The sequence below is a fragment of the Protobothrops mucrosquamatus genome, unplaced genomic scaffold (assembly GCF_001527695.2).
Source record: "Protobothrops mucrosquamatus isolate PMUCROS unplaced genomic scaffold, P.Mucros_1.0 scaffold301, whole genome shotgun sequence".
In the NCBI taxonomy this organism is placed as follows: Eukaryota; Metazoa; Chordata; class Lepidosauria; order Squamata; family Viperidae; genus Protobothrops; species Protobothrops mucrosquamatus.
In genome coordinates this window covers 439680-462970 of record NW_015386644.1, presented here as the reverse complement: position 1 = coordinate 462970, position 23291 = coordinate 439680, and the positions used below count along the sequence as shown (strand labels likewise).

Below are 23291 nucleotides of genomic sequence, written 5' to 3'. Positions count from 1 at the left end.
ATAGTCATGGCCACTATCTGCTGTCACACAAAGAATATTGAAAAAAGAAGATTTTAATATATTATGGTTAATTTATCATTTAAGTGACATGTGTAAAACAGAACTGAAATACAGAAAATTCTCCTCTGAAAGGAACTTTGATTTTAACTATTTATGATTATGATGATTAAAGGTTTCTTGGTAGAAATGCAAGAATATCATTTCAAATATATTAGTACTATCAGTTCTTATCAAGGATTTTTTAAAAAGCATTCTATAACAAAATACACACAGGCTCATTTCTACTACAGGAACTACTTCTTCTCACCTGCTCTGGCATATCCCCATTAATCACTTTCCTCCTATCCACTGAGAAGTTATCCCCAAAAGTTAGGAATTTCCAGGGATAGTCTCTCAGAAATGTGGGACTATCAAGATACAAAACTGAATTATTATTGTTCATTTTCTTCAGATGCAGAAAGAACATCATTTCTAATGATGGGGCAACATCATGGATTGCAAGTATTATTTAAATCAGTGCTGTATATGTTATTTACAGTGCTATTTGTTACAATCTTGTAGACAAAATGAGCCCCACTGTATCCAAACTAGCTTCTGAATAGGATTAGAGTGCTACAGTTATAAATGTATCTTTTATAACACTCTTTTGGACTTTTCAGTTTTCATTTGGCTTCTTAAACATATTTCATCCTTTATTAATGTAGCAAATGCAAATATTCAAAAGCCAGAATAAAACGATAACTTGAAAATATTTTTTTCTATCATGGAATATTATTCCACGAAAGCTTCAATTATTTTTTTAATGTAAGCCTACCCATATTTATTCAATGGTAAATCCCACTGGAATTAAATTAAACTTATTCCTAGTACGTAGCATAGGACTGCATCCTAAACTCCTTTATAATGATTCTGCACAACTTTGAAAGTCTAAGGTTGGTTTTTCTTGGACTTTCTAATGAAACTGTTTCAAATTCCAATTTGTTCCTGTCAACTTTGTACGCATCCTGAAAAATACTTATGCATATTACTTTTCAGTATGATTTAATCCTACAATATCTTCTGTTCTAAATAGGAAAAGGGATTTAACATGCTAAAGATTATTTAAAAGCAATCCTGACCTCTCACTGATACCGTTGGATATTGTTCATTTCTCCTTTTCTTGTACCAGCAAAAGAAAGCCTGTCACTCTAATTTACAGATAGTTTGTTATAGTGTTGAGGTTGTCTCAGAAACATCCAAGGAGCCGCAGAGGTAGGCAACCTTGGCTCTTTTATGACTCGTGGACTTCAACTCCCAGAATTCCTGAGCCAGCTTGGCTGGCTCAGGAATTCTGGGAGTTGAAGTCCACGAGTCATAAAAGAGCCAAGGTTGCCTACCCCTGAGGATTCAAGATCTATAGGTTTCTAATTCTCTAATTCTCCCTTTTTTCTAAATATGACTTCCCTGTAGTCCTAACTGCTATACAGATAGTCTTCACTTGCTGACCATTTGTTCAATAACTATGAAAAGGTCCAATGGTGCTGAACAACCAGTCTCAATGTTGCAGCCACTGCAATCATGTGATTTCAATTTAGACAGTTAGCAACCAGCAAGCATTTTTAATGATTTATTTTATCCCTTTATTATTTTTTTTACAAATAAGGCAGCATACCCAATAAACCTTCCTCACAAAATCTTTTCCAACAACCCTGTGAGATGAATTGGGCTGACAGAGAATGACTGGCCCAAAGGCACCCAGTTAGCTTTCATACCTAAGGCAGGACTAGAATTAACAATCTCCTGATTTTTAGACTTGTGTTTTAACCACCAGACCAAACTTGTTGCCGTGTCCCACGGTGATCACCATCATATTCCCACAGTGTGACCTTCAAGCCAGCTTCCAGCAAGCAAGGTCAATGGGGAAGCCAGCAGGAAGTCACAAGTTGCTGTCATGTGACATTGTGCTCAACGACCCAGTGATTCATTTAACAACTGCAGCCAGAACTGACTAATTGACTTTGTAAGACAGCCAGTCACATGATTTTTTTACTTTCAACTGTGTCACTTAAGAATGGAGGTGCTGATCCCAAATACTGTCTGTGAAGACTACCTATATTTTAAGCAAGCATACTTCATTTATTCACAACAAAATGACATCCATAATCATTTTCTTGTGAATTCTTATGACTTCACATATTCTTGTAAATAATGCAATATTGGCATTATTATTGGTACTCCTTAAAACAGACATGTCAAACTCGCAACATCACGTGACGTCGCACGACGTATCAGAACAGTTTTGCCATTGCCGGCGATGGGGTGGGCGTGGCTTCTACGTGACGCATCCAGCCCGTGGGCCGGCAATTTGATACCCCTGCCTTAAAAGGTAAAATACAGTTTTTGATTTTAATGTTCTCTCAAGCAAACTAGTTACTTTAATTAGTATGATTTTGAATTTCTCAATTAATGTAATGCCCAATACCTTAATATAAATGCAAAGTATTGCACATTGAGAAAAAAAAATCCCAACTTCCTATATATGAAGACTGACCAAACAATAAATATTGTGGTGGTAAAGAACCTACTCAGAATGCAGCTGCAATGACAAAGGTAAACATGATTAAGAGGTTTAAGAAAGGAATGCAAAACTGAATCGCAAAAGTGTTCTTCTGCAAACATTGGTATATTTGCATATAACATAGTATGTACAATTGTGGTCACAACATCACAAATAGGGTATAGAAAAGGGCAGAGAAAGAGCAATGAAAACAATAAAAGAGAAATAGTACTCTATATAAAAGAATTATATGTGTAGCTTTTTGCTTGTTATATTTTAAATGTAAATAGAAAACATGATAGAAATGTAGAAAATTATGCATAATATATAAAACATTTATTGGAATTGTTTCTCTCTTCTTAAAATACTAAATTACAGGTGCAACACAGGTGTGATACAGAGGATAAAAAGAAGCCCTAATTCTTTTATTTAAATTTCCATTTAAGACCAGATTTAAAATAAACGATGGCAGCCAAATTTGGTACCATCTGAGTACTGTGATTAGAATCTACCTCAAAAAAAGGGTTAAAAAAAGAGGAAATCTTTCTTCTGTTACTCTAAGATCATCCAATAAAGCTGTATGGTGAAAGATTCAGGGGGTTAAAAGTTCTACATACATACTTCTACATACAGCAATTCTCTGAAAGTTGTTACAAAACAATAATGCCCACCAAAACCCACCAATGCCAACAGCTTTAAAATTCATACAAAATAAAGCTAACAACAACTATTAAACTAGATCAGGGGTCTGCAACCTTGACAACTTTAAGACTTGTGGACTTCAGCTCCCAGAATTCTGGGAGCTGAAGTCCACAAGTCTTAAAGTTGTCAAGGTTGCAGACCCCTGGACTAGATGATTCTATATTAGTGTCAAGATAAGACAGATCTTCTAATCATTAACAAAGCCAGCAGGAAGGCTTCTGGTTTGGCATCTGATTACATTTGACATAGGCAGTTATGGAAGCAAATTTGGATCAGAGTCCAACTCTGCTTTAGAGGTAAAATCACTCTAAAATTATTCCAAAAAAAGTGCCTTGCATGAGTATATTTATGATGTATGCATGACTTTTTTTCAAGGTACAGTGTAAATCTCAAGAAGGATACCATGGTTTGGAATCAAATAATTAAAGCAACACATCCTTTAATGCAGCTTTTAAACCAAAAATATCCTTTCTCAGGCTTAGATAGAAAGTTGTTTATGCTTTGATGAAGAGGAGAGAGAATCTGCCATCAAATGAAGTCGAAAACACTTCTTCTGAATCTTTTTTAAAGGGTGCCAGGCCTACTCTTCTCACATTTTAATGGATGGAAGCTATAACCTGCAATACATCAGGCATAATATTGCACTGGACTATCTTGCATCTCGCATCTGCTCTAAAACCAATATATATTATTGTGCATTATTAAAATTTGAAAAAAATTGACAAGACTAAGGGGTAGAAATAATCTTGAAAAAAATGTTTTATATTTCTATTACCTTACTAGAAAATAACATACCAGAACCAATGTTCCAATGTTTGGAACAGAGATACTAGTGTCTATCAAACAGGAATGACAGGAACTCAGAGCAACAAGAAGGTGCAAAATTTAATATACATCACCAAAGCATGGGTTAATAAAACTGTTGGAGGGGGGGCAGTTCTTCCATGAAATATTAGCAACCACAAAATAAGAAAATAATTATAGTTACCTGAACAGCAAGACAGGCAGCATTATCAGAAAGCAAAATCTGTTCCTCTATAAAATAAAATGCAGTATAATTATTTAAAATAATGGTTCTTTCCTCTACCGATAATTGCACATCATTATGAGTGCAAAAATAAATGGTGTACAAACACAGAGAGACAAACTATTTTAACACAAATCACACGCCCCATTACATTAATGTCACTTTACAAAACCTGCGGCCAGAAGTCCCATAAACATTTCTCCTGATGTGGCCTATAATTTGTCCTATTGCCCCAACAGTTAAAGAATCCTAACAAAAGATATGTCCTAAGGTTTTTTGTTTTCTTTGTGGCAAGCAAAAAAATAATAATAAAAATCACTCATTTCCTAATAGAAATAAAACCCACAACTTCATAATTCTTCTTGCTAAAAAGTAAAAGCATTCATAAACCTATAAAAAACCCCAGCTTGCAGTTAATATTGCAGACTGTGTCTAGGTCTGTCACACAAAAGAAAGATGACAAGTACACAGCAATAAAAATTCCATGCTTAGAAGACTAGGGCTGCTACCTATTAGTCTTCATTACTTTGCAGTCTTCTGACAACTGTAGCAGGCTGCTGAGCCCCAAATGGGGGCCATAATGTGATCTGATGATATATGAAGAGCTGCTAAAGGGAGACTGAACCATCCTAGCCTATACATTTTAACAGTTCCTTTTTTATCGAGAGCCCACTTTACCACAAGACTTCAAAAATCTGCTGCCTCAGCTATTGGTGCAGTAAATCTGCCAACTGGGCCTGCAAACCACATCATTTTACACTGCCTACAGCAGCCAATATAATGAGTCAATAATAAACCAAGGACCTTATAGGCCATGAATAGCAGGTTTATATTGGTAAATACAAGTTTAGTACAATCCTCTGACCAGATAAGCATCATAAAGGATTCCCTTTTCAACAAGGCCTCTCCTGCCCTTCACCCCCCATCAGGGTTCACTTAATTATAGGGATGCATATTTAATGAAGAAAATTCAGCTAATTGAGAAACTAAAACACACACCTTTCAATGGCTGATAGAACACAGCATTCTGAGGCCAAGGTTCGGCAGCTATAAGAAGAGTGAAAAAAACACAATTAGGGAAGCATTCGTTCTTTTTTTTTATACCCCAGATTTTCTCTCAATTTGGATTGATAAGGCAAGTTCTTCTACTTAATAGCTTTACTCTAATTTATTGTTTTTTAAAGAAAGATAAAAACAGAAAGTAACATTTAGGATTAGAAAAAGAAGAAAAATAAAAAAAACAAAGCCAAAAGGGGGGAGGGAGAGAGGGAGAGAGGGAGAGGGAGAGGGAGGGAGGGAGAGAGAGAGAGAGAGAGAGAGAGAGAGAGAGAGAGAGAGAGAGAGAGAGAGAGAGAGAGAGAGAGAGAGAGAGAGAGAGAGAGAGAGAGAAATAAATGGTTTCTGGTTTTCTTTTACAATCATTAACATAAATTCAAATTGACCTCTTACTGTATTACAACATAATTCTCATTGTTTCTATCATTTATTTTTCTAATCATCAAACTGATGTATTACAATTTAATTTGTCTTTCAAAAGTCAAAAAAGGGTTTTCAATCGACATTAATATTAATCAGTGTTTTCTCTAATCAAAGCTGTCAATTTTGCCATCTCAGCAAGCTCCATCACATTCAACACCCACTCTTCCAAATCTTTCCATTGTTGTTCATATAAAAGTCTCGCTGCTGTATGATATATAAAACAAAGTTCTATGAGTTTTTTCCAACATTTTGTCAATCAGTCCCAAAAGAAATTCTCTGGCTTCACTTGCATATTAATCTTTAAAATAATCAGAATCAATACATATATCTGAATCCATTTCTTTTAGTTTTTACATGTCTACCAAGCATAATAAAAAGTTCCCTCTTGCTCACATTTCCAGGATGAATTCAAAGAATCTTTACATTTAGACAATTTTTTCCAATGCCAAATACCACAAAACTTGATGTCAATGGATGATTTCCTTCCCACAGTACGTAACAGCTTCAGAAGAAAGACTTCCCTCAGGACACTGACACAATGGAAAGGGTTAAATTCTCTCATCAAATGGCTGCGCTTATAATTATTACAGGCATGTGCGATTTCTTTTTGCAAAAAAAACAGCAGTTTAAATGCAAAGTTTGGCGTTAGGTTTAAATCTGAATTGGTAAATAAAGATGTGATTTTTTTTTTTTAGGATAGAATAGACTGAATTATACAAATAACTGAAGGTAAAGAGCTTCAAAGATAAGGGGCTGCCAAAGAAAATGGATGGAGGTATGAGACAACAGATGCAATCTTTATGCTAACCAAGAGATTAGAATCAAAAAACTGTAGAGCTGGAGAATGAGCTGGAGAATGAGCATAAAGATACAAGGAAGTTAAACCGGGGTAATATAGCATAAATACTTTTTAAATTAACAAAAGTTGTTCCCCGATCAGTTTGTTACCCTTTTTCTTTTTGTCTCTCCGACAATACATCTCCGTTCTTACAATCTTTGACGTTCTTATTTATTATATACATAGTCTAAAATCTAACGTATTAGAAAGGGGTTAGGTTGGATCACGGGAGTTACAAACTAATGTTAAGTTAGTAATATTTGATTCTTACATCGACATCAACTTACCATAAGAAGAGTCACTGAGACAAGCACTGGCACAACTAAGTTAATTTTTTTTTAAAGCAAGCTATTACATATTACAGTAAATAAAAATATGTAATGTTTATATTAATGTGAATATCATTTTGAAAAAGTGACTCAAAAATATGCAATGAAAAAGTGTGAAAGAATAATATTCTAATTTTCATACTTATGCTAAGGGTAACAAATTCCCAACAAGCGTTAAAGCAACAGTATCCCTTTTTAAAAAGGGATATATTTTTCTTTGCCAAAACCAAACAAAAAAACAATAAGGAGATAGATGGAAAGAAAAACCTAATATAGCAATTGAGAGCCAGTCAACAAGCCTGCTTGTTAAAAATCTCAGAAACTGCCATATATCTTAGCTGCCACACTCCTGCTCTAAAATTTCCCTAACTGTAAGGAGCATTTTACCATGATAAAGCTTTTCTATGCTGCACACTTGTGACATCTGTAATGTGTAATTTGCCTCTTTGCAGAATAGTCTACGGGGGTGTGCGATAGAAAAAGCGGGGTGGAAAAGTAATACTTAAAGACTATCTAAAAGAAATGTGGAGGTGAAAGCGTAAGATCCGCTCTGCAATTTATACAGACAAAGAGAAATTCAGCAAGCTAGGATGCTTTTGTAAGCAAATAAGTAGTAAAGATTTTATTCATTTATCAACTTACATTCTACCACAAGAGAAGGCTGTCGGGATTATATGGTCTATAACCAAAATAAAGTTTTGATTTGAAAGTTGCTGGGAAGGGACAATGATGAAGATACTTTTGATGAAAAAAACCAGAGTCCTCTTTATAAACCATTGCAAACAACATTGTTTTTACTATCTATCAGCCTTCTTATGCTGGGCCTTTCCAGATTTGCAGAACTTTGATAGTTTCCATCATCTCCAGCAACCCAATCCCAAGTATCTGGACAATATCAAGATAGAGAATGTTGCTATCTGCACATTTAAAGAGGAAACTTGGGGACCAGGATTTTCCCGATGAGAATATTGTCTCTGATTTATTATTCAAAGTATGAATATACAGGGTTGAACATGATATGCCAACTCTGCCAGGCATAGCGTTCTTGCAGTCTAGCATGACACTATTAACTGTCTTGCTGATAGAAAGAATCTGTGTATAAAGATAAATCAAAATACTGTTTGGTTTACACTAGTTACAGACAGGAGAGATATAAAATTATTGTAATTGATAACATGTAAATGATTTGCTAAACCTATTTACCACAGCTGGTGCTTTTCCCAACAATTCCATCAGTAAAAATTAAGTATGCTGATTCTCTGCATGACCTTGGAACTTCAGTAACAAAAATGCTTGACAGCTTTGTAATTGTATGCCACTTTTCCAGTGAACTAAAATTATTTTTGCACAGGAGCTAGACGGGACTGTAAGATACATAAATAATATGTTGCTGTGGTTATTCAGTCATTTCCAATTCTTTGTGACCTATTCAGTGTCATGTCATATGAATGCCAGACTTCACTATCAGGATATCACCGGAGCCCAGTTTGATTTTTCACCTTGTGACGATTGTGTTTATTTTTAAAATGTTTTTACTTGGCATCTTTTATTGCTTTTTCTACTATTTTTATATGTATGTTTTTATGCTTGTTCATTGGTCAGTGTTATTTAATTAAGATGGACAGTCATATAAATATGTGTAGTAAATGTCTGTTAATATTTTGAATTCTCATTAGCTCAAACTTGGATCATCAGTGATAGTACCTAACCATCTGTCTGCTTGTTGATTGCCTTTGATCCTTTCAAACATCAGTGACTCTTGCCTCTGTATTGTGTGTCCAAAACATTTAAGCTTCAGCTTTGTTATTGGTGTTTCCTGTGAACAGACTATATTTACTTCACACAGTACTGAATTATTTTTCTTGCAATCCAAAGTATTCTCAAGAATTTTCTCCAGGACCACAATTAAATTCTGCTGGGCCAGCTTTCATTACCACATGTTCTAAGTGGAAAACCACAGCCTTCAAAATACGTACTTCTGTTATATGTGTGATCTCTCTGCACTAATATTTTGTCTAGAAAGTCTAAAGTACACTGAAAAGCTAAATATATCCAAGTGTCATAATGCAATACTTTTTTCATTATAATATTAACATTAATCTGTTCATGCAACGTAGACCAAGGGTCCCCAACTCCCGGAACCAGCCGCACAGCTGGAGGTGAGTGGCGGGCGAGCGAGAGAATGAAACCAAAACTATCCCCCTGGTCTGTGGAAAAATTGTCTTCCACGATGCCTGGTGCAGAAAAAGTTGGAAACCAGACTAGGGGTGACATGATAGCAGTGTTCCAATATCTAAGGGGCTGCCACAAAGAAGAGGGAGTCAACCTATTCTCCAAAACACCAGAAGGCTGGAATGGACAAGAAGCAATGGATGGAAACTAATTAAGGAGAGAAGCAACCTAGAACTAAGGAGGAATTTCCTGACAGTTAGAACAATTAATCAGTGGAACCACTGGCTTCTGGAAGTTGTGAATGCTCCAATATTGGAAGTTTTGTCTGAAATGGTATAGGGTTTCCTGCATGAGCAGGGGGTTGGACTAGAAGACCTCCAAGGTCCTTTCCAACTCTGATATACAAGGTGATCAATAAAAAATATACAGAAGAATCAAAGCAAGGTAAATGTGAGGCATGTTACTATGATATGCTGTTTAATATAAAGTGAGCTAACATTAAGGTGCACTAAAACCTCAACATCTCCATGCAAGTCTAGAAACTTGAAATGTTATTGCTAGTCCCTATGGACCAGCATAGGATTGGTCCATGCTCCTGAAGGAAACCTAGGTTGGGAAAGATGGGTACAGACAATACAGCACTAAATGAGCAATAATCTGAGGCAATATAATACAGTTTCCTGTATATTCCTAAGATAAAAGTTGTGATTTTAGAAGTTTTTTATGAACAGTTTTGGATGTCTGAAAACGAAGATTCACCAAGATAAATCTCAATTATCTGCATTAATTTTTGTATTGTTCTAGCCAAAAAGACTACTTTGTTGTTCCTCCTGAGTTTTGGGGATGATGTTGCTATGTAAATGTAAATGTAAACAAGTCATACACATATGAAATTCACTAGCACAGAAAAAGAATTATTCATATATTTCTGATCTAAGCCAGTAACTCCAAATTAGTAAAACCAAAAAAATGAGGGAATTACCGATAAGAAGGATCAGGTTTCTCAACAAGAGAGCAGAAAAATAAACACATTTTTAATGTACAGCACACCTCTTGCCTTGCGAACAATAGGTGAAGACATAATTTGTAGAATAATAGGCACTAATATTACATGCTGCTTTAGCTCTGTCATATTTCCAATCCATCTAGTTGATTAATGTTTAAGTCTCCTTCAAGTCAAGTTCAATTCTTGGTGACTTCATGGACACATCCAAACAGTTTTCTCACATTCTTCAAAAATGTTTTTGTTGACTAGATTAGTACATAGCGATGGAATTTATGGTGATTTTTTTCCCACAGGCCTTTATCAAGCCCAATTTGGCTTAGCTTCCAAGCCCAGATAAGATCACACAACAAAGGTATAATTTGTTCAATAATGAAATCAAGCCAATTTTTTTTATTTGGTTCCTAGATGCTTTTGATCTGTAAGTGATATTTGTCCATAATACTTAAGCCACACTAAAAGAGGGCAGGGATAAAATCAAGCATATGGCCCATAAGTTAAAACAAAATCTGCCTTGGGTTTGAATCCCGCAGGAGAAATCACTAGAAAGAATTACACTATTTTATACTTCTAAGCTTATTTAATAAATAGAAGTGCCCCATCTAAGAATATACAAAAGTATCTTAATATACTTTCCATTTAGCTCTCTTCCTCATGTCTTGTTTCTCTGCAAAACATTCTCTTTCCTGCAGCTAAAATATGGTGAGAGATAAATATTAGTCATCTTCTCAAAACTTTAAGAGGAATTTCCTTGTATGTCTTCACAGTCCAGATCATTTACCTACTCTAACCTAATAAAATATGTGGTTGGCTCACTTGGCTACTGCCCATTAAAGAACATTAGCTTGTCATCCTAACCCAATGAAATATCTTACATCAAACCACACAACAGACAGATAGGAATACAGCCCCCAGACAGCATAATAAATAGTGCAACTTGAATTGTTAAAAAGATATGCAACTTGATGTGATGAAAGATGGAAGTTATATGAATCTATCCTATCTTTAGCTATTCAACCTATCCTGTCTTTAGCTATCCAAAATCTAGTCAATCATATTTGTTCCTTCTTCTTGTGCCATATCCGTTATCGGATGTTGGCGATCATGTTGGCGATCCTATTTTTATCAGCAACCGCACGAAAAAGTGCTGCTGAGTTTTGTCCAAACCAGTCCCTTAGATCTTGAAGCCATGGTGTTCTTCTTCTGCCTGGACCTCGTTTGCCTTCAATCTTTCCCTGGAGGATTAAATGGAGTACGCCATATTTTTCTGGGTATCGCATCACATGTCCGAAATATTCTAACTTTCGTTTTTTAATTGTTTTGATGATTTACCTTGGCTTTCCCAGGTGGCTTATCACCTCATTTCTGATCTTGTCAACCCAGCTTATATGTAACAGCTGCCTGTAAATCCACATTTCAAATGCTTCTAGTCTCTTCAGGTGGCCTTCTGTCAGAGACCAACTCTCTACTCCATAGAGTAGGATAGAAAAGAAAAAACATCTGACAAGCTTGATTTTGAATCTTAGGCTTATGTCGTGACTGCAGAAGACCTTTTTCATTTTGAAGAATGCTGTTCGAGCTTTCTCTATCCTTGTCTTTACTTCAATGGCCATGTCCCAGCTTTCATGTAAATTAGAACCGAGGTGCGTGATCCTTTCAACTTTTTTTAATGGTATTCCTTCCGAATTTATTGGTGGTAAATTAACGGGTTGTTTACTGACGACCATGATCTTGGTTTTCGAGGTGTTAAGCTTCAAGCCGTATTTTTCAGATATTTCTGTGACTCTGTTGATGAAGAGCTGAAGGTCTTCATGCTTACTGGCAAGCAGAACTGTATCGTCAGCGTATCTTAAGTTGTTGATCCAAACACCATTTACTTTGATGCCAGCATCAATGTTCTCCACTGCCTCGTTGAAGATTGACTCAGAGTAGATATTGAACAACAGTGGAGACAGAATACATCCCTGTCTGACCCCTCTTCATATTTCTGCATCAGCTGAGTATTTTTGGCCTAGTCTCACATTTGCTACCTGATAGCCAATATAGATTCTTTATGATTTGGATGTCTTAGTCATCTAGTCCCACTTGTTTCAGGATTTCTAATAGTTTGTTGTGTCTTATTTTATCAAATGCTTTTTCAAAATCAATGAAGCACATGTAAACACTACAATGCTGTACAAGAACTTGAATGCTGAATAGCGCATCTTGTGTACCAAGATTGTTTCTGAAACCAAATTGTGTGTTACCTAGACGCTCCTCAATTTTGTTGTACATTCTTGTGTAAATTATTCTCAGGAATCTTTGTTCCTACTGTTAATAATTCTTTGAAAGAGATTGCTTTAAGAAGGATATTGTTATTGCAGGAGCAACCAAAACACTTCTTTGTATCAATTCCCACAACCAGTCACTCTTAAGCAGTGCCATTATTATGGATGATAAATACCTCACAGAACAATTCAAGAGTCTGGCCTCTTTTCATCTCTATAATTTTCTCAATTAAGAAAATGTTGTCTGATTTTAAAAGCAAATCAACATATGGGCTGAGATTTGCATAAATCAAGTAAATATGTTTTTTGGATTAATTCATCATTTCCTCCCCCTCTGTTGATATAGATAATAAACTGCACATCTAAAATTCAAACAAGCTAAGACATAAATAGGCAGTCCTTAGTCTGTACACAGCCCCTTCCTCAATCTACAAATCACACTACAATTGCCATGGAAATTGTAGCAGCAAATGGAGTAGCAAGCTCATTTTCAAATGTAGTAGCAAGTATTAATATAGTAACAGTATTTAGCATGCTGTAAACATACTGTTAGAAATGTAAATAAGATATTTCAAACTGGTCCTACCTTTCTTATATTTCCCTGCCCTCTATTGAGGAAGGCTCCAACTCAAATCAAAGGATGTGCAGCCAAACCCCATTTACCTTTATGGATAACTACGGCAGTTGTATGAAATGTGGTTTGACACTATAATGAATGTTATCACGGTACAATTCAAGGCATCTGCCAAAAAGCCTATAAATATGCCTACTGAAAAATATTTAAAACATCAATGGGTTCGTGCTCTGTAATAAAATAAATAAAAATTAGATATGAATGCACTTATATCTTATCCTGTATAACAGCAGTGAAAATTCTACAAAATATTCCATAGTATACTAGAGTATTTCTAGACAATTATCAAAAATACTTCAAAAATAAAAAAAAATGATTTACTAATCAATCTTATATAATAGCAGTGAAAATTTTAGGGAAAAATATGGAAAAAATTCTAGAAAATTCTCAAACATATTTGGAAAATAAACATCTAATTCTCTAAACAAATGTACTAACCAGTAATACATGATAAAATAATTTTTAAAATGTACTTCCAGTGGCATACAGATACAGGATTCTGCTGATAGTTTGGCGTTTTTCTTATTTTAAAACAACTATATACAAAACCTTTATTACTTCAACAAACCTGCAACTAGTCTGATGCTTCAGTTTAAAATAATCTCTCATCCATTAGGAATGATCAATAAAGAATGCACAAATACTTCCCTTTATAAATTAGCTGCTCACTTTCATCCAACATAAATACCTATATGAAGACACAATCAATTTCAAAATGTACTTAGGCCCTTTCATAAAACTGACCTTGTACTATTCATAAAAAGGGTCAGGAAAACAAGTTCATTGCACAACAAACCAGAAAAGTGACTTGGATAATTTTCCTATATTGGACTTACAAAAGAGACCTATTAACGTTTTGAAGAATTTTGAGAGAAGCGACAAGAAAAAAGAAAAAGAATCCCAAATATTTATTTTAAATCATCATTTCAGAGTACAAAATTATATATACATCCATAGTCTTTCTTTATTAATTTATTATTTATTTATAATTAAAATTGCAATCCTATGCATACCTGCTAAGAAGAAAGTAAACTGAAGCAAAGAAAATTTAAATTTACTTGCTTTGGACTACACTGGTAGAACTCTAATTATAAAGTCTAGTTAAAACCCCAAATGACTGTTCCAGAAATTGAAAGAAACTTACATTGATGGAATTGCTATTAAGTAATAAGCACAGCTGAATACTGTCTTTCTGAAAAATATGGTAATGCTTCAAGGAATATGCCAAAATCTGCTCTTCACTGAAACAGATATGTGTATCTGTAAGAGAAGTGGGCAGGATGCTACCCTCCCAGTATATTTAAGGCTGATGTGGATTATAATCTACGACATCTGGAACACTGAGCCTCCCAAATTATGTAAAAGTTCCAAAAGCTCTTACAAGACTTAGTATTTTGATCCTCCAAAAAATGTGTGGTTATATAATCTGATGTCCCTTCTATCATACAGATGATAGAGAAGTACCGGGAACTCTTTTGGAGTTTCACATCATGATGCTGCAAAATAGATATATGTGAAAAAGAAGAAATAGGAAAAAAGTAAATTAATTACAGATAGGACATTTCTTGTTCAGGATTCTTTAAAATGTGCTATGAATTTGTTTTCTCCCAAAATTGCCTACTATAAGAAATAACTCCATCTGGCTAAATAATAGACTGTTATGAATATAGTAAAGGAGAAGGTTAGAAATAGGTTGGAACTATAGTCTTTCAAGTATAGACTTTGATATAATAGTTGACAATAATAGAAGTAGCAATCCCAGGTGTGCTGGGGGTTGCTAAATTGCATTAGCCAGGTATCTTGTTATCTATCTGACAAAAACGCAGTGGCAAATCATTCTTAGATTATTTTACTAGAACTTTTTTTGTTCCACTCATCAAAAATAACTAATATATTGGTCAGACATGCCTGACAATATAACTCTAAAATTAGAGCACTGCTTAATGTATTGATATCTGAATTATTAAGAAACTAGTTTAAAACTAATCTACACACACAGGGAAGTACACAGTAGCAAGACACTCTTACATTCCAGACATGAATCCTAACACAGTGTCCCCCCTCCCAAATTTTGTTAACTTCTACCTAAAGTTGGGCTATTCAACTATATGTGAAGAAATATATCACTGAACACACATTCCAATCTGGGATAAAATGGAATGTGTAAGAAAGAGAAAGTAGACAGCCACTACTCTCTCTTTCTTACACATTTCATTATCTTCAAGGGAAAAAAGCCTATATATGTATTCTGCATCTAAACTCTTTCCATTGTGCTTTTGCAATATACCTGCATACTACTTTAATATATGCACATATTTGTTACCTTGTTTTCCTTGTTTGTTCAAAGAGCACTCTTGGAAAACTTTGGTTTGTGCTGCATTCTGCATATTTATTATACAATAAGAACAATCATGGCTCAACCTACTAGATCAAAATGCACATTTTTGGATTTACCGTACTAAAGATGAACTTCGGGGTATTATTTTATGCCATAAAAGTTTTCTAAATATCAATGAGCAAATGGTGAATGTTTGCTTCTCAGAGTAGCATTTTCTTCCAATCTAAGATTAGAAGGGTCATCTCTCAATTTTGGTAAATAAATATTTTCCACTCAATATCCATAGAATGAATCTTTCATTCAGCTTAGGAAAACTCTTTCTTCAGACTCACTACTGTATCATTCTTGCAACCATTTTTCTTTTCCAACATTATCAGATGATATTTAAGTTGCTGCAATAAGAAAGATTAAACCTTGATACCATCTGAAAATCAAGATGTTAACTTTCAAGTAGTATTGGAAATTCATTTCCTTATCCTGAGAGTTCATTTGTGATGTGTATATGATAAATCTCAATAAATTCTCATATTTGTCTGAGGAAAAATATGTTGCACTGGATCCACCTAAAATAAATTTTGAGCATTGCCGTGTATGACAACCAGTTTGAAATACAGTTACCATTGATAGCATTAAAGGAAAAAAAATATTTTCTTAACATGTGAAGCCATATCAAGTAGATCCACCACCACTAAAATCAGTAAGATTTTGCAGAGTAAAATGCAAGCAAAATGACTTCATTATCTAGCCAACATCATCATGAAAAGCCTCTTAACGCTTCATAAATGATTTGGTCATCGTTTTATATTTAATCATTAGTGCATTAGAGCAACAAACTATGCTCTGCATGTGAAAGGGGCAACATTTTAGAAAATCAACATTTACTGTACTGCAGATAAACAAGGATAGAAAGCAAAAAAGCAATTATACCTGGCACAGACTACATCCTTTCTCTAGAAGAAAAGGCATTTTTAAAGAGTTGACTTCCCAAATAAAGTCATAACCCACTTTGGGGCCAAGAAAAATCTTTTTTTAAAAAAATATAGAGCATCCTAGAGCAATTGAACTGCATATGCAATGAAGATCAATATTTTATTGCTGCCATCTCACCACAGCAGTTATAGTTAATTGGATCTACATAACAGAGTGATTGTTTTTATGAACAAGGTCTTCTACTAGTAGTCATTCAAATTTCGTTTTAACTTTTGGTATAAAAGTTTCATATTTATGACGACGCTACTATACATCTAAGATAGAAAAGCTGATATTAAAGAAAATGGAGATAGAAAATACATTATTTTAAAACGTGAATGATGAACGCATCATCTTTCTTGATGAATGCATGAACTTAATATACAGGTAGTCCTTACTTACCAACTGAGTTCAGTGATTGTTTGAAATTGTTAACAGTGTAAAAAAAAGTGTATTGCAACGGCCACACATGCAATCTATCCTCGCATATCACAGTATCCTGCAGTCATGTGATCAACAATTAAGATTCATCATCACAGCATTCGATGGCTGCATAATCACCATTTACATGCTTCCCAACCAGCCTGCAACAAGCAGAGCTAATGGAGAACATGGAAGTAAAATCAGGAGTCACAGTCATGTGATGTTTTGCTTAATGACCATGGTGACTCTTTTAACAACTGAATGGGAAGTGATGTTGTAAATCCATAACAGTCACATGATTTTTCACTTAGCAACTGCTGCATTAGCAATAGCTGCCGGTCCCCATTGTGGTCACTAAGCAAGGACTACTTATATACTATAAGATATGCAGTATAAATGCAGGATTACTAGATATCCAAATCTTTCGTATATGTAGCCTATCTTCCTACAGGACAATGTATATAGAATCAGTTAATCTTTACCATTACTTCCTACATCAAGTTATGAGGTAGATTATATTAAGAGGCAGTTAATTAACCCAAGGCTACCCATGAGACGTAGCTGAGGGCTTCAGCTATGATGACCTTATCCCAGGCATAATATTGCAAACCTCTTCTTTATTTTAAAGGCATTAAATTTCAAAATAATAGATCAGGTAGAATTAAACTGGTGCCTTCTAAGTGCTTTTAATTTCAGTTCCCATGACTTCCTGCCAACATGGTCATAGTTTATTTTTTAAATTTTGACACTGCCCGTCTCAATTGGGTAAGTAGTTAAAATATTTGTGAATTGCAATAAAAAATCTGAAGAACACTTGGTTGCTAGCACATTCCTAGATCACATAGTTGTCTTGGCAGTTAAAGGGTGCGTCCTATTTTTGCATTATAATCCAGGAATATAAATTCCATAATATGCAAGACACTTTAATTTTCTTATGTATACAGCATGTAGAGTGTATCTATGAATTTAGGCCAGGGGTGTCAAACTCGCAACATCACGCGATGTGTCGCAACATATCATTTTTTTTCCATTGCTGGCAATAGGGTAGACACAGTTTCGCCATGACGCATCCGGCCTGCGGTCCAGCAGTTTGACACCCCTGGTCTAGGCTTACTGGTTATTATATTTAAGGACACAAGACATCCTAGATCATTAATCAGATCAAAAGCACTATGAGAAATTTGAAAAGTTAAGAATGTCTAGATATGAAAAGAAAGTGAACAAATTTATCGACTATACAATAGTGCATGTGTAGTGTTAACAGTCCCAAGTGAATAACCAATCATAAAAATATGAAATGGTCAAATCACTCTTTAAAAAGAAAATAAAACCTCTCTCTTACTTAATTAGGGGAACAAAGGATTTCAATGTTCTCTGCTAGGGAAGCCAGCACCAAGTTGAAAGACAATCACATGAAGTCCTTGCTTAACAACCTAGATGGTCCTCACTTAACAACAGCAACCAGGACGGTTGTAGAAACTGTGATAGTACTAGTAGAACTAGTAGAAACTGTGATAGCACTGAATGAGTCCTACTTATGACTGATCCTCGAAGTTCCAATCATTGCAGCATCCTGCAGTCACAAGATAACCATTTGTGATCTTCCCTGCCAGCTTCTCACAAGCAAAGTCAGTGGGAAAGCTGTCAGGAAATGTCACAAGTTGGTATGGCGAGTATCCCTCCTGCCTTCCTGTGCACTATGCCGCACTTTTTTTCCCTTCGTCTCCTTGCACTCACACTGATCCACATCCTCCTTCCCTTGGCCTCCCTGCGCTCATATCAATCCGCACCCTCCTTTCCATAACTGTGCTCTCCCTTGCACACCTTCGGGTTACAACAGCAACCTAAACTGCCTAGATTGCTAATCACTAAGCAATGTGATCACGTGGCATCACACTGTACAACATCACTTACCAATGGCAGTCCCAGTTGCTGTTGTAACCCAAGAACTATCTGTACTTTTCATCATGTTCCATTTTAAGTACTTAATCTCATCTATTTAAAAGATGTACAGAAAAGAGATCTTGACCTACTGGCATTCACTTGAAACAGACAAGCAAGGGGTTTACAAATCTCAATATGCAAATAATATCAAAAATATAATTCACAGAATTTACAAAATCACTGGCTCCACCCTGGAAAATGTCATTTTGCGTTTGCCTCCATACCTCTTTTTGCACATGGCTAGGATTGGTGAATCTAATAAAAAAAATAGAGGGAATCTCACAAGTCTGAAATACATACAAAACTGAAGTGGGTTACTCAAAAGTAACAATGAAGGTTGCATGTTCACAATACCAACACTACCATTATGAGTCAGACCCAGCAACTACAAAATGCATGGCAGGATAAGCCATTAATGCCTGCCTTTATTTGTGTGGCTGGGTTAGGTTAGGTTAGGTTAGGCTAGGTTGGGACAATTTATTAAGAAATGGACTAGAACCACATCAAGCAGCAGAGGGACTATGGCGCAACTTCACGAGAAAGTTGGGGCTTTCCAAACTGCAGGCCATTTTTACTATATTACTATATTATTATTTTATGCCACCTTTTTTAAATAAGATGGTGGACATACATAATGGTCCCTCCTCCCATTTTCCCAACAACAACCCTGTAAAGTGGGTTGGGCTGAGAAGAGAGAGTGACCGGCCCAAAGTCACCCAGCCAGCTTTTCTGTGTAAGGGAGGCCTACAATTCAGTCTCCCGGTCTCTAGGCCAGCATCTTCACCTCCACAACCAGGCTGACTAAGAGATCTAGGAACTGAGCTCCAACACTTCTGGGCTAGCAGCGTACAAGGCTCTTCCGCTAATAATACTGACAGGCTTCCATCCGGGATGCGGGGTCCAAAATGCAAAAAAACGAACAGGACGGCCTGGCCGCGCTCAAGACCTTTCCGGGCTCAGAAGGGAATTCCAGTTTCCCTGGGCAACCCCAGCCTCGCCGCCGCCCACTCCAGGCAACTCTCCAAAGGTCGGGCGCTTCTCCTCCTTCGGAGGACGCGAGGTGCAGCCCAGGTCAAACTCTTCGGCTGCAAAGCCCCGTGGGGAGGGGAGGGGGGAGGGAGGTTTGCCTGCACCCGTTCCGCTCCCGTTCCCGTCGTCGTTTCCCGCTCACCTGCTATCTGAGTCACGAAGGCTTCCGCCACCAGTGACATGCTTCCGACGACAGAAGACTCCCTTGCACTCCCGTCCCCAGGCCGAGTCGCAAGCGGCCGAAGGTGAACGGCACCGAGCGAGAGCACGGCGGCTGCGCCGACCAGCCTGCGGGGAAAGTGCATCCGGGGCCTGCTCCGCCCCTCTGAGAGAGAGAAGAGCGCGCCTGCTTGCAAAGCGATGGTTCCCGCCTGCTCGCTGCAACAGCCGCTGCGGGTCTCAGCCTGAAAGGGGCTGCGGTCCCGGTTCCCCCATTACTCGCACCCGGGTGTGTTAGATTCGCCGACGCTTCGTGGTGGTTGGGAGAAGTGCACTCTAATCCACCGAAGCGGGTCTGATGGGCTCGCTAGTCGCAAAATGCGTGGATTTGGTTTTGCCTTTTTTCCCCTGGCATTTTGGACAAAGGGCTAAAGGTGGGGAGTAAGGTCCGGGCCACTGTAATATCCCGAAATAAAAATTCTTGCGATGCTGATTGCCCCAACCCTCGGATCCATGCAGGCACCAGCATTTTATATTTTATATGAATTTTATATGAATGGGGGTGGATGTGCACATACAGAGCCTAGATGGCAGGCAGTCTTTAGGACCACGTTATAAGGTTGCCAGGTGTCCACTATTTGAGTGGACAGTCCACTTTTTTTCACATGTTCACTATTTTTTTTCACAAAATAGTGGACATTTTTTTTATTCAAAAGCTTTTATGATGAAATGGTACATAATCTAAAGCTGTACAGTCTACTTTTTTTACTACTTAACCCCCCCCCCCCCCGCTTGTCCGCTATTTTTTGGAAGCAGACCTGGCAACCCTAACCACGTATGAACTCAGTCCCTGTCAAATTATATCCCAGAAATATGAAATAAAATATATCAAATAGGTATGAAATAAAAAACATATTTATGGTTTTTTTTACAGGAATAAAAATAATTTGTAATTAGCCAGAGAATTACATAACAGAGGTACTTAGTTAGATTTGGTTTGTGGGAACAGTTTTTAATTTTTTATAGGGCTTCAGCAGGACATTTTATTTATCAAATTTCTACACTGCCCATTTCACCTAAATGACACTGGTCATATATTTGTATTGGTTTACAGATAAAAAACATGATAATGTAAACAACATAATTAAAAACAGTTAAAAGTAGAATTAAAACCAATTTGAAATTAAAGGCTAGAATTTAAAAGTTAAAAAGCTAAAGGGGCTGCGGGGTGAGTGCCCTCAAGCCACCAACTACCCACGTGGTTGCATTTCATTTGTAGACCCCCATGCCAATTGGTAGAGGCAGGTCTTGACATTTTTCCGAAAAGCCAGAAGGTTGGCAGCATGTTTAGAAAATGGAAGGAGCAGGGACACAGCCCCTGCAAAAGTTCTTAGGCCCAGAAGCCAAAGGTGGATACCATCCCCTCTCCCGGGAAGGCAAAGCAAAATGTGGAACAACTCCCATCACCACTGAAGGAAGCTGTGTCCTGTTTGATTTGCCCCTTATAATTTCCTTATGCTATATGTTCTAACTTGACCATTATTTGCAATGGAGAAAAAATAGCATTTGCAATATTTGGATCATTGGTAACGAATAAGGATTTGCTATTCATTGTGGTCTTCTTTCAAACCATGGTAGATACAGTGCTCAAGGAAGGCTAAGTGGTACCCATGGCACTGAGCAGTGGCTGCCTCCCTGGAGATCCCACCAGGCTACCCTTACCTGACTTTATATTTTTAAAGATGGGTCTAATTCATAACTTATCCGAAATAAAAAACTGGCATGCTGCAAAGCAAACTAATTAGCTCCAATCATGTTGATTTTCAAGAATGTATTTTGGCCCTCCATATGTTTTATGGGCATTCCTGCAAAAGACAAATAGTAAACAACTATAGCCAAATGGTCTTTTTTTGGGGGGGGGGGGAGTGTGTCCAACGACTCGGAAAAAAATAAACATAACCATAAAGCTGAGCTATGATAGGGAGCATCCGTGGAAGCTGAAAGAGCTGGTGCAATGGAACTGCATTAAATGCCACTTTCTGGTAAAGGAATGTTTTATGAATGGCCACACCTCTATTGGCCATTCACAAAATGGTTGTTGCAGCCATTTTGTGAATAATAAAGCTACTTCATGGTAGCCATTTTGTGTGTGATCACATTATGCTCTCAAAATTACAAATGTGCTCACCAGCCCAAAATATTGACCAACTTTGATATACCGGTATTTGGATTTCAAAGTTCAAAATATTTATGAAAATATGTAGTTTGGAATTATATGTTTATATTTTTACCTTATTATTAGGCAGCTGCAGTACTGGAGATAGGACTTTGAACAGCACTGACTAACAGTAAAGCTGACAGTATATATCTGAACAATTTCAATGTCTCCAGGCTTTCTGTTTTCTTACTTCATATTTCATTTTAATAGCAGAAGCAGAATTAAACTGTCAGCAATATTTGAGAAGCCAACAGTGTTTATGTTACTAACAGGTTTACATCCGTCATGACTTACGTAGTAAATGTCATCACCATCAAACATATGCCTTGTCTCCATTTGCTGGATAGTTATGTGGCTAATCCTCAAACCAACAATCCATCATAATGAACAAAATTATGATAAATATCCCCATCAGTTATAATACTGCAATATTGGTCAGTGCTTTTCATTACTGCGTTGTCTAGATCTAATTTCAGTGCAGCTCTTTCTTACTGTATTTCCACAGTGAGCTACTCATTATCTCTGGCCTAATCTTGCAATTCTCAATGAAGCAGGGAGGGGAGAGCAGTCTAATGAAAGGTTTTATGTGGTTTTCACTTCAGGTTGTGTGGACCATGAAGAATGGTTTTTGACCTTGAAGAGAATAGCTGTTTATTTTATAAAATAAAAGTTTTTCTCCTTTCATTACTGCTTTCTGGAATGTTTTTTTAACAAGAATTGAAATACTTTATTACACTTGTCCTCAGCCTTTTATCTGTTGGCTTTGTTATGCACTGAGAGTTCCATCATGCACTAATAAATTTGACAAAATATTCATACAACAGAAGCTGTACATGCAAAATACCTGAAAGTTCTCTCATCATCCAGAAACAAATGTAGCACCGGATTTTGTTGCTGAAGCCAACTGCTAAAATTTATCCAAGCAAATATTTTTGGTCTTGTGTAAAAGTTGTGGTTGCAAAATATAGTTGTCCCAAAATGAACTTTTGTCCAGAATGAGAATAATTTTTAAATTTCCCCATCACAAAATGTCATTTTTGGAAGTCATTTTAGAAAGGGGGAAATAAATAACTTATGAGTGATTGTTGGCCATCCATGTGTTAGAAAACATAAATTGAACCAGCTAAGTATTCAGTTGTGGTACAAGCATGCCATACTAGGCCTAATGCATAATCTCTCTCATGAAGGCTTAGTTTGACAAGAAAATTAGTATGTGTACTCTAA

At 36.5% G+C, this 23291-nt stretch overlaps 1 protein-coding gene across 1 annotated transcript in view; it reads right to left on the bottom strand.

The window, feature by feature from the left end:
- The window catches only part of MTX2 (metaxin 2), a 35201-nt gene extending 15241 nt beyond the window's left edge, over positions 1-19960 (bottom strand). Inside the window, exons 1-3 of the mRNA XM_015814970.1 lie at positions 19833-19960; positions 5265-5312; positions 4227-4273 (exon numbers count right to left, since the gene is read on the bottom strand). Coding sequence (XP_015670456.1) covers positions 4227-4273; positions 5265-5312; positions 19833-19872 — 135 coding nt within the window. The 5' untranslated portion in view covers positions 19873-19960. The remainder of the gene's footprint in view (positions 1-4226; positions 4274-5264; positions 5313-19832) is intronic.
- Positions 19961-23291: the final 3331 nt, after the last annotated feature.